The following is a 12,831-nucleotide window of genomic DNA, read 5'->3' on the forward strand; positions in this document are numbered from 1 at the left end:
TTCTTACAGGCTATAGCTCTCCCCACCACAAACGAGACTGTGGCGGACATAATTACGTATCTGATGACCATGTATGACATGTCATGTATGACATATGCTGTTTGACGACAGCTCCTGGTTACAGGACATAGATCTTGAATATTGATGGCTGGTGTAATTGCACAGAGGATTTTATTGATGTTAGGATGATCTCAGGGTAATGTAGAGGTACATTAAATCATGTGCTCCATACAAGTCCACAACATGTTTCTGAAGTGTCCATTCCCTTCGGACGATGTATTGAGTTTATTTGATGCTAGCCCATGGTCCCTGGGATACAAAGTGCAGATATGCCTCAGAATAATAAACCCTTTGGTCAGTTGAAGTTTTGTATGGAAAAAGCTCAGAAAATCTGTACAAAGTATTTGGTTGCAGTCAACTATGTATTGAAACTTTAAAGTTGATGAATTATGATTTTGCTTGGGATACTGAACAAGTTAATTAATTTATTTCACAAAAAATACGACGTCAGTTTAGAGAATTTCAGGAGAAAAGAAGTAAGAGGGCTTTACACAAACTGTTGGTCCGGACCAGTCTGTGTCAATAGCTATGGATCCTTGTCTAAGTCTGTGTCTAGACCATGTCTATTATTTGGCAGTCTATTTCTGGACAGGTCTAGACCATGTTGTCTTCCAGTTCAAGCCTAACTAGACCCTGTCTTTTATTTTTGTTGTTGTCAATTCTGTGTCTTGATGACGTCTATTATATAATTTCTGGTCCATTCTGTGTCTAGACCATGTCTGTTATCTATTTTCTGGTCCATTCTGGGTCTAGACCATGTCTGTTATCTAGTTTCTGGTCCATTCTGTGTCTAGACCATGTCTATTATATAATTTCTGGTCCATTCTGTGTCTAGACCAAGTCTGTTATCTAGTTTCTGGTCCATTTTGTGTCTAGACCATGTCTGTTTTTGTTTTTTCTGGTCCATTCTGTGTTTAGACCACATCTATAAAAAAATTCTGGTCCATTCTGTTTAGACCACATCTACTATATATTTCCTGGTCCATTCTATGTCTAGGCCATGTCTGTTTTTTTTCCCTCTGTCCAGTCAAGTCCTCAACAATATTTATGACCCTATTGCTTGTACACCAACGCTGTCCTTTCAACAAACATCAACTACTAAATGCTAGGACAACCCCACCAAGACAGGCCCTACCCATATTGCAGGGAGATTTTTTGTGTCCTTCATAAATGCTCGACTAATGCTTGAATAACTTGCATCAGCCATGACAATAATTGCCTGATGAAAGTGCTAGGTATTCATTTGTGTGACCTATAGTGTAATTCAGCAGTAGCTAGTATTGATCAGACCAAGATGTCCTTTACAGATGGAACCATCTCCTGTCATCCTGTCTAGAGAACAACATCCCGCCCCACTCTCTCTCTGCATCACTTCATCTTCTCCGAGGATGGTCAGCCAGTAATATTCAATGCAACACATTTACCTGTCTGGTTCCTGTTTTTGCCATAATCTTTAACCACTATTGATTTTCGATTGATGGAAAGAATCCTGTTTGAGGTCAGAGGCAAATATTTATCTTCAAGCATCTTTGAGATCTTTGCCATTGATTTGTCCCGGGTTGGTAACCTTTGTTCAGAAAATACCTGCAGTGTGTTCAGAAAATACCTGCAGTGTTTCTTTAACGACTTTCATGGAAGATTTCTGCTCTGAATTTATGGTCGAAACATTTTGCGTCACTTATCCGTACCTGGCGATGCCTGTGTTGCATGTGACTTAACCCATTGTGGCTAATGTTTGCTTCTATCAGCCAAGTGCTACAGGTTAGTATTAATTTACATTAATCTTTTAGGCCAGTATTATCCATCCTCATCTCGGGGGACTCCACATTAGTGCTTGATTGACTAACTTCTGTGAGGTAGGGAAATCATGCTAATGGTATATTTAGATACCTGTTTAGAAGGGTTGCCATGGAGATGACTTACAGTATTGACTGACAAACAATTTGTTGAATGAAAGCAAATTTCTTCAATAACTATTACAGTATGTGTTAAGTATTGATTGACACAGCGTGTTATTGCTCCGGTAAGAATAATATTGATGATGGAATGAAGGGGATTAAGGGTTGAATTTTGAGCTTGTTGATAATTATTGTTTGAATCAGGTTAATGGGATAGGATAAGGATGCTTCTGAAGAATGTTTATTCTCTCTCTCTCTCTCTCTCTCTCTCTCTCTCTCTCTCGCTCTATCTCTCTCTCGCTCTATCTCTCTCTCTGTCACTGTCTGTCTCTTGCTCTCTCCCTCTCTCTATATTTCTCTATCACTGTCTGTCTCTCTCTCTTGGTCTCTCTCTCACTCTCTCTTTGTTTCTCTCAGTCTGTCACTGTCTATCTCTCTTTTTGTCTGTCTCTGTGTGTTTCTCTTGCTCTCATTCTCTCCCTTGGTCTCTCTCTCTCTTTCTTCTGCTCTGTCTATCTCTCTCTCTCTCTCTCTCTTTCTCTCTATCTCCCTCTCATCACTATTAATTGGGAATAGTGTTTAAAATGGCATTACAACTCACTCACTCAATTTCTCTGCCAAAATGCATTCATGCACTCAGTCACCCAATTAAGACATTTTTTTAGGTCATTCACAAATGCTTGAATAGTGTCATTCAACAACCCACTCCCACGCATTCACTCACTCACTCATCACTCATCGGTCACTCACTCGCAGAGCTTCATGTGATCCTCTTCAGTGTTATGATTTCATTAGTTTGGTGCACAAACATCAATTTCACCCCAACATTTCTGTTATTGTTGGCTCAGAAATCGCCATGTATATTGCATAAAGCTATTGTCATTTCTCTCTAAAGGATTGATTCGGATGCTGATGACAGCAAATTAGCTCCAAACTACACAGGAGTGTCATTGATTTTCATTTGAAATTCGTTTTGTTGTCCTGCATGATGATGTGTACGTATCCTGCCTCCAACAAGGTGGCGCTGTTTGGATGTTGATGTGGGTGTAGAACATCGCGGTAACTTACCCTATGGTTGACTGGATCAGGCAGGTAATGCTGTCTCTTGTAAATACTAGGTGGACCCTGTGCAAATATTTGGACAAGAATATCTTGTAAAGTATTGCCTCAGATATTCGACTCAAGGTCGCACAAATGAAAGACTTAACAAACATCTGGGGGTTTTTAAGTTATAAATTGGCTTTAGAATTTTTTAATGTTTTTTTACGAGTGGCGGTTGCTATGGCAGGGCAGGACATGTTTATCTTTATCACAAGCACATCTTGGGCATCACTGATTTTCAGCGATCATTTCAGATAATTTTCACCTCTTTTTTGCTCAGAATCTGTTTCATTGAATAATCAAGACTGGTTATTCTCTGGCATTGACGTTTTGTGTTTAGTGGTTTTATAGATCTAGCGTGAGTCACTACTGCCTTGCTTGTCTGTAGTCTTCAGGGGGATATTCCTAGATTGCCAACACGTTCATCAGTTTGCCCTCTTCTCGAACACTGGGTGAGTGAGTGGGCTGACATGTGGTGATATTTCTGAAATACTGTTTAAAGCAATGTAAAATCCACTCAGCCATTCACTGCAACTCTCCATGCAGAGTTGTGTCCCTTAGCTGTGCCAGAATCTGCTGGCAGTGGGTTCAAATCCAGATTCACTCTTTTAGGTCTTTTGTTTGTCAGCACATTAGATGTGCTTGTGGGTTTCACCAAAGTGGAAGACACTCTGACCTGCACCACTTTTGTTTTTCTTCCCGAACTGACAAGCTCTAATATTCCGCTACAGCGATGTTAACCCAGTATTCACTCACTCACTCCTTTACAGGAGCAGTCGAGTAGCCGAGGGGTTAAAGCGTTCGCTCGTCACGCCGAAGACCCGGGTTCGATTCCCGACATGGGTACAATGTGTGAAGCCCATTTCTGGTGTCCCCTGCCGTGATATGGCTGGAATATTGCTAAAAGCGACGTAAAACCATACTCACTCACTCACTCACTCCTTTACAGACTGAGTTTGGTTGGAGGTTTCCTGATGTTCAAGTGTGTTCAAACTTACCTATTGATGGTTGTTTGTTTGGTTTCAGTCTCAGAGTCCATCCGAGCTCAACTTCAGTCTCGACACCAACAAGGCACAGAGAGAACTCATCTCCCAGCTGGAAGCCAAAAACAGGTACGCCCATTATCAGTGCAATTTCATTAAAATCAGATCTTAGTTCTCGCTACCGCTAAACAAAGATCTGAGGACATCCCATTATGGTTCACTTCAGACCGACCTTGCACGAACTTTGACCGACCAATTGAATGACCAATCAGAAGGCACCTTTCTCATGCTTTACGGCACTAATTTCAAATTGGCTAAAAGATGGCTAATAGATGGTCTAGATTGTATGGATTCAGTCGTTAAACCCGTAACTATCGTTTGGAATACCCCGTGTAAAAGTTTTCGAGGTTGTATGATTAGAAATCACATTCCGACTGTCACTTTCATGATCTGGTAAGCGACGCTCTGATTGGTTCGGATGAAAGGTCATTCTGAAGTGACCCATAATGGGATGTCTTCAGATCTTTGTTTAGCGATAGTGAGGACTAAGGTCTGATTTTAATGAGATTGATTATCAGTGTATACAGGTATGCACGGGTGTCAGTGTCCGAAAGAGACACAGCCCGTAGGCCCAAGACGGACATATTTGTTCTCGGGCTGATAGTTTTAAGTTTCAGCAGGCCCTTACAGCTTGCAGTTTCTAATACTGTCTTTGACATAAACAGAGTTGAAAGATAAATTTCGTGGTTTATGCTGACAGCCTGAATTGTTTATGTATGACAGATATATTTTTTCAGAATTTAATTTCCCATAATTAAGGGTGCATATAACACACGAGTGCATATTATACACAAATAAATAAGTCTTGTGTACATTGATCAATCGGAAGGGGTGCTAATTGGGATTGTTCACTAGCCAATATATGAGCAATTATCGCCCTGGGCGCTTATTAGAGCGGGGCGCTTATTACGTCAAATACGGTAAGCTAAAAACATGGTAAGTGAATCATAACACAAAGACTGCTGTGTGAAACGAGGTCAATCTTCAAAGTACTCCGCTCGTTAACCATGCATCCTTATAAATCTTTGTTGTCGGACAAAACATCAGCAATATTCATATAAGTATATTTTTCGCACAAAGTCAGCTTGTCCGTCACCATCAGGGTTTCCCTTTGGCAATTTTAGTGCAAGGAAATAACAATTTGCCTTGCTTCGAGGTTAAATATATATTTTGAGCTACTTCGTCTTGAAATATTTTAAAAAAGGAGAAATTTGTGACTGGACTTTGTGTGAATGATGTGTAGATCTCACTAAGTTACTGCAAAGATGATGTCATGTTAAAGGATTTTTTATGTTTTTTTATTTGTCGTTTTGATATGTTTTTCTATTTGTTGAAAGTTGGGACTGACAAAAATTAGTGGGGACTGGTAATTTTTAGAGTTGCCAGTCAACCAGGACTGGCAGTTTCAAAAACCAGCGGGAACACTGTGTTAACTCAGGCCGGTGTACCGACCACACTGTAGCCGCGTCAAAATGTCATATAGTTTCATGAACCTACCACTCACTCATATCACTCATGTATTGAATCTATCTATCACTTTTCTCAAACTCTGAAAATATGTATTTCATTTCAATTTATCACATTTTATCAATAGATTTAAAATTATTGACTTTTTCCCGCACATTTAGTGGGCAGCCCTATAAGGAAATCATAAAATTGCCAATAATCTCCATCAGGACATTATAAATGTGGTTGCTTAAAAAAATTCATCAAAATCAAACCTTATTAAGGTATAAATGCATTATTCAAATAATGTAATAAACATAACTCTCTTATTTATAAACAGTAGGTTTATCAAATGGTGTGTGACATGTTGTCACAAAGATGTTTTACAAGCTGATAAGTTCCTTGACAAATGTATAGGCTTCATCTATCACCACAGAGCCTTTTCCACTGGGCCTACAGTTTTTCAACTGGGCCTACAGTTTTTCAACTGGGCCTGCAGTTTTTCCACTTGGCCTACAGCTTTTCCACTGGGCCTACAGTTTTTCCACTTGGCCTGCAGTTTTACCACTTGGCCTACAGCTTTTCCACTGGGCCTACAGTTTTTCCACGTGGCCTACAGCTTTTCCACTGGGCCTACAGCTTTTCCACTGGGCCTACAGTTTTTCCACTGGGCCTGCAGTTTTTCCACTGGGCCTACAGTTTTTCAACTGGGCACAAGGTTTTTCCACTGGGCCTACAGCTTTTCCACTGGGCCTACAGTTTTTCATCTTGGCCTACAGCTTTTCCACTTGGCCTACAGCTTTTCCACTGGGCCTACAGTTTTTCCACTGGGCCTACAGCTTTTCCACTGGGCCTACAGCTTTTCCACTGGGCCTACAGCTTTTCCACTGGGCCTACAGTTTTTCCACTGGGCCTACAGCTTTTCCACTGGGCCTACAGCTTTTCCACTGGGCCTACAGCTTTTGACATGTGCTGGCCCTTCAGGCTCTCTGTTAACTCTGATGAGTTTCAGGCACTGACAGGTGTGGATTTTTTATCGTTTTAGTCATCATTGACACGTGTTTTGTTACTGATGCAGTTTTAAACTGGAGAGAGAGATCGAGGTTTTTATCCCCTGCCGCACCATACCAAAAGACATTAAAAGATGGTAATTGTTGTTTCCCTGCCTGGCACTCGGCAATTAGGGGCTAGGACTGGTCGGCTCGGAGTCAGTATACTATACTGTGTCTGAGTGGGGTATTCATGTTTAACTGCGGCATGGTATCTCAGTGGGCTAGCACTATAAATCGGCATCATTCCGGACTAGTACAAGCAGCCACACACACACACATGTACAGGCACGTCGCTATATAAGTGCAATAATCCAGGACGCGATGTTAAACCCCATTTCTCCTCACCTTCAGCTGCATAGAAAAGGTGTTATACCATATTCGATGTAATAAGCGCCCATGGCGCTCTTAAAATTAGAAATAGGGGGCTCTTATTAGAATATTATTTTGGTGAAAAAAGTTGAAAGATAAATTTATGCTGGCAGTCTGAAATGTTTATGTACAACAGATATATTTCTCCAGAATTTAATTGACCATAAGGGTGCATATAACACATGAGTGCATATTATACACGAATAAATAAGTCTTTTGTACATTGATCAATCAGAAGAGTTGCTAATTGGGATTGTTCACTAGCCAATATATTAGCAAATATCGCCGTGAGCACTTATTACGTCGAATATGGTAAATGATTCCTTCGCAGCTGAACGGAGTTATCTACACTAAATATTTATGGAAGAGATGAAAACCCCGCTAAACCTGAATTAAATGGTCTATTAATCATGGGAGAATGCTTTCTTGTTTCAGAAGCCACATTCATCAGACTCGCTGTAAAATACCTTAAAAAACACACTTTCCACTGTTGTTTTCAACATGTGATCACTAAATATTTATGGAAGCGCACTTGCAAGTGAAGAACTTAAGTCTGGGCCTAATTGCGGTATGTTTAAAGGTTATTGTACCATGTTTAATTGAGGCAATTACTCTGGCTAAGCATTTGTTTCAAAGAGAGTGGTTCTTGTTTTTTGACTGTATTTATGTCTTTATGGACAAATCTGCCTGTGGTTGCTGTCCCAGCCTTAATGGCTCTGTAAAGGGAACACAGTCTGTATCTATGAGGTGATAGTCTTGTTTTCAGTGCTTGTCTCTCTTCTTTAGGACCCGTGAAGATCCGGGGTAGAATAGGTCTTCAGCAACCCATGCTTGCTGTAAAAGGCGACTATGCTTGTCGTAAGAGGCGACTAACAGGGTCGGATTGTCAGACTCGCTGACTTTGTTGAATCATGTCATCGATCCTAATTGAGTGGAACGTTGCTCATGACATCACTCACTGGATTGTCTGGCCCAGCCTCGATTATTTACAGACCGCCGCCATATAGCTGGAATATTGCTGAGTGCAGCGTAAAACAACAAACCAAACCAAACCAAACCAAAACCTCTTCTTTAGTTGCATTCCAAGAACAAAATTCTTAATTTTGGGGCACAGGCTGGGTAGAATTGTGAGTTTGAATCCAGATCTGTTGTGATGATGCTTGTGGTCTTTGCTAATGTGTGGCTGTTGGAATTACATAGTGTTTAACATCTGCACCAATCTCTTTTAATCAGATCTTGGTTCTTGCTATCATTGACAGAGATCTAAGGACATCAGAACAACCTTTCATCAGAAAAATCAGAGCTCTGCTTACCGGATCAGGAAAATGACATTAGGAATGTGTTTTTAATGATGCAACCTCAAAAAGGTTAACAGAAGGTATTCCAAATGACAGTTGAGGGCTGTACGACTGAACCAGGCAATGCATAGCCTGTGGAAAGTACTGCCATACAATCTCGGCCATCTGTTAGACATTCCTGAATGCTTGTCTTCCCATGGGTGTGTGAGAGCAGAACAGACCCCAGTACCCATGCTTGTCTTCCCCTGGGGGTGTCAGGGCAGAACAGGCCCCAGTACCCATGCTTGTCTTCCTATGGGGGTGTCAGGGCAGAACAGGCCCCAGTACCCATGCTTGTCTTCCTATGGGGGTGTCAGGGCAGAACAGGCCCCAGTACCCATGCTTGTCTTCCTATGGGGGTGTCAGGGCAGAACAGGCCCCAGTACCCATGCTTGTCTTCCTATGGGGGTGTCAGGGCAGAACAGGCCCCAGTACCCATGCTTGTCTTCCCATGGGGGTGTCAGGGCAGAACAGGCCCAAGTACCCATGCTTGTCTTCCCATGGGGATGTCAGGGCAGAACAGGCCCCAGTACCCATGCTTGTCTTCCCTTGGGGATGAGAGGACAGAACAGGCCCCAGTACCCATGCTTGTCTTCCCATGGGGATGTCAGTACAGAACAGGCCCCTGTACCCATGCTCGTCTTCCCATGGGGATGTCAGGGCAGAACAGGCCCAAGTACCCATGCTTGTCTTCCCATGGGGATGTCAGGGCAGAACAGTCCCCAGTACCCATGCTTGTCTTCCCATGGGGATGAGAGGACAGAACAGGCCCCAGTACCCATGCTTGTCTTCCCTTGGGGGTGTCAGTACAGAACAGGCCCCTGTACCCATGCTCGTCTTCCCGTGGGGGTGAGAGGACAGAACAGGCCCCAGTACCCATGCTTGTCTTCCCCTAGGGTGTCAGTACAGAACAGGCCCCTGTACCCATGCTTGTCTTCCTATGGGGATGTCAGGGCAGAACAGGCCCCAGTAACCATGCTTGTCTTCCCGTGGGGGTGAGAGGACAGAACAGGCCCCAGTACCCATGCTTGTCTTCCCCTAGGGTGTCAGTACAGAACAGGCCCCTGTACCCATGCTTGTCTTCCTATGGGGATGTCAGTACAGAACAGGCCCCTGTACCCATGCTCGTCTTCCCGTGGGGGTGAGAGGACAGAACAGGCCCCAGTAACCATGCTTGTTTTCCCATGGGGGTGTCAGGGCAGAACAGGCCCCAGTACCCATGCTTGTCTTCCCCTGGGGGTGTCAGGGCAGAACAGGCCCCAGTAACCATGCTTGTCTTCCCATGGGGGTGTCAGGGCAGAACAGGCCCCAGTAACCATGCTTGTCTTCCTATGGGGATGTCAGTACAGAACAGGCCCCAGTACCCATGCTTGTCTTCCTATGGGGGTGTCAGTACAGAACAGGCCCCAGTAACCATGCTTGTCTTCCTATGGGGGTGTCAGTACAGAACAGGCCCCAGTAACCATGCTTGTCTTCCTATGGGGATGTCAGTACAGAACAGGCCCAAGTAACCATGCTTGTCTTCCCATGGGGGTGGCAGTACAGAACAGGCCCAAGTACCCATGCTTGTCTTCCCCTGGGGGTGTGAGGGCAGATCAGTCCCCAGTACCCATGCTTGTCTTCCCATGGGGGTGTCAGTACAGATCAGTCCCCAGTACCCATGCTTGTCTTCCCATGGGGATGAGAGGACAGAACAGGCCCCAGTACCCATGCTTGTCTTCCTATGGGGATGTCAGGGCAGAACAGGCCCAAGTACCCATGCTTGTCTTCCCATGGGGATGTCAGGGCAGAACAGGCCCCAGTACCCATGCTTGTCTTCCCATGGGGATGTCAGTACAGATCAGTCCCCAGTACCCATGCTTGTCTTCCCATGGGGATGTCAGGGCAGAACAGGCCCAAGTACCCATGCTTGTCTTCCCATGGGGATGAGAGGACAGAACAGGCCCCAGTACCCATGCTTGTCTTCCCATGGGGATGTCAGGGCAGAACAGGCCCCAGTACCCATGCTTGTCTTCCCATGGGGATGTCAGGGCAGAACAGGCCCCAGTACCCATGCTTGTCTTCCCATGGGCATGTCAGGGCAGAACAGGCCCCAGTACCCATGCTTGTCTTCCTATGGGGGTGTCAGGGCAGAACAGGCCCAAGTACCCATGCTTGTCTTCCCATGGGGATGAGAGGACAGAACAGGCCCCAGTACCCATGCTTGTCTTCCTATGGGGATGTCAGGGCAGAACAGGCCCCAGTACCCATGCTTGTCTTCCTATGGGGATGAGAGGACAGAACAGGCCCCAGTACCCATGCTTGTCTTCCTATGGGGGTGTCAGGGCAGAACAGGCCCCAGTAACCATGCTTGTCTTCCCATGGGGATGTCAGGGCAGAACAGGCCCCAGTACCCATGCTTGTCTTCCTATGGGGGTGTCAGGGCAGAACAGGCCCCAGTACCCATGCTTGTCTTCCTATGGGGATGAGAGGACAGAACAGGCCCCAGTACCCATGCTTGTCTTCCTATGGGGGTGTCAGGGCAGAACAGGCCCAAGTACCCATGCTTGTCTTCCTATGTGGGTGTCAGGGCAGAACAGGCCCCGGTACCCATGCTTGTCTTCCTATGGGGGTGTCAGGGCAGAACAGACCCCAGTACCCATGCTTGTCTTCCTATGGGGATGTCAGGGCAGAACAGGCCCCTGTACCCATGCTTGTCTTCCTATGGGGGTGTCAGGGCAGAACAGGCCCAAGTACCCATGCTTGTCTTCCTATGGGGATGTCAGGGCAGAACAGGCCCCAGTACCCATGCTTGTCTTCCTATGGGGGTGTCAGGGCAGAACAGGCCCAAGTACCCATGCTTGTCTTCCTATGGGGATGTCAGGGCAGAACAGGCCCCTGTACCCATGCTTGTCTTCCCATGGGGGTGTCAGGGCAGAACAGGCCCCAGTACCCATGCTTGTCTTCCCATGGGGATGTCAGGGCAGAACAGGCCCCAGTACCCATGCTTGTCTTCCTATGGGGGTGTCAGGGCAGAACAGGCCCAAGTACCCATGCTTGTCTTCCCATGGGGATGTCAGGGCAGAACAGGCCCCAGTACCCATGCTTGTCTTCCCATGGGGATGAGAGGACAGAACAGGCCCCGGTACCCATGCTTGTCTTCCCATGGGGATGTCAGGGCAGAACAGGCCCCTGTACCCATGCTCGTCTTCCTATGGGGATGTCAGGGCAGAACAGGCCCCAGTACCCATGCTTGTCTTCCTATGGGGATGTCAGGGCAGAACAGGCCCCAGTACCCATGCTTGTCTTCCCATGGGGATGAGAGGACAGAACAGGCCCCGGTACCCATGCTTGTCTTCCTATGGGGATGTCAGGGCAGAACAGGCCCCAGTACCCATGCTTGTCTTCCCATGGGGGTGTCAGGGCAGAACAGGCCCCAGTACCCATGCTTGTCTTCCCATGGGGATGAGAGGACAGAACAGGCCCCGGTACCCATGCTTGTCTTCCCATGGGGATGTCAGGGCAGAACAGGCCCCAGTACCCATGCTTGTCTTCCCATGGGGATGTCAGGGCAGAACAGGCCCCAGTACCCATGCTTGTCTTCCCATGGGGATGTCAGGGCAGAACAGGCCCCAGTACCCATGCTTGTCTTCCCGTGGGGATGTGAGGGCAGAACTTGTGAGCACCAATAAGGATAATTACTCATAATATTTGTTGGCCTCCATGAAGTTACTGAAATATTGCTGCCTGTGGTTCGAAATATATTATCTATACCCGCTGGTAGAATGAGAACAAGTCATGGCATTAAATGCAGCCTCTCACATATGTCGCTTTTGTCTAGGAATTCTGACTTACTGAGTGTCTTATGAGAATCCAATATTGATAAAATGAGTTTACATGAATTCCCCTATATTAACAAAATGATTTTGAAAATAAGTTTGCATGTTATTATTTCAACCTAACCCACCAAACAAGTTCATTAAGCTGCTATAGATATCTGTAATCAGATCTAGTCGTGGGCAGAAAGGACTGGTCTGATTGGCTCATAGGCTGCTGACATCCACACCCACATTAGCGGAAGCTTGATCCATTTGATGAGTTGGTTGGAAAGAAAGAAGTTGCAAGAAGCATATCATGTTTGCACGACACAAATTCTATTTTTTGTTGTTGCTCAAAGGAGTTGCACAGATTAATGAAATGACAGATCGGCCGTTTGAGGTGTGGGACTTAGGCAAGGTAGTGGCCGTTGCTCATCTCGATTCACGTCCTCTGTTGCACTACAAAGCTGAGGAAATCACATTATTTGCCTTGGAAGAGATCTAATTTTGGCGCGGCCATCTTCCCGAATAACATGGATGAAATAGCCGGGCAGTTAATCTTCTGATTGTGAGACGAGGAAGTGAAATTAGATTGGAATAATTCGGCTGCATTTGCATATACCTTCGTGAGGCTGACTGCTTGAAGATTTGAACCCTTGTGTGTGTGAAAGCTAGGATAAATATGATTTCCTTGAGAGAAATCAGTCAGTCACCCCATGGGCGCTGAT

At 45.3% G+C, this 12,831-nt stretch overlaps 1 protein-coding gene across 2 annotated transcripts in view; it reads left to right on the plus strand.

The window, feature by feature from the left end:
* LOC139478679 (dystrobrevin beta-like) overlaps window positions 1-12,831 on the plus strand; it is a 173,257-nt gene that overhangs the window by 132,029 nt on the left and 28,397 nt on the right. For both annotated transcript variants that reach the window (XM_071261245.1, XM_071261244.1), the window contains one exon: window positions 4,086-4,171. In XM_071261245.1, coding sequence (XP_071117346.1) covers window positions 4,086-4,171 — 86 coding nt within the window. The remainder of the gene's footprint in view (window positions 1-4,085; window positions 4,172-12,831) is intronic.

This window comes from Haliotis cracherodii, unplaced genomic scaffold, assembly GCF_022045235.1.
Source record: "Haliotis cracherodii isolate W230 unplaced genomic scaffold, xgHalCrac1.p SCAF_4, whole genome shotgun sequence".
Taxonomy (NCBI): domain Eukaryota; kingdom Metazoa; phylum Mollusca; class Gastropoda; order Lepetellida; family Haliotidae; genus Haliotis; species Haliotis cracherodii.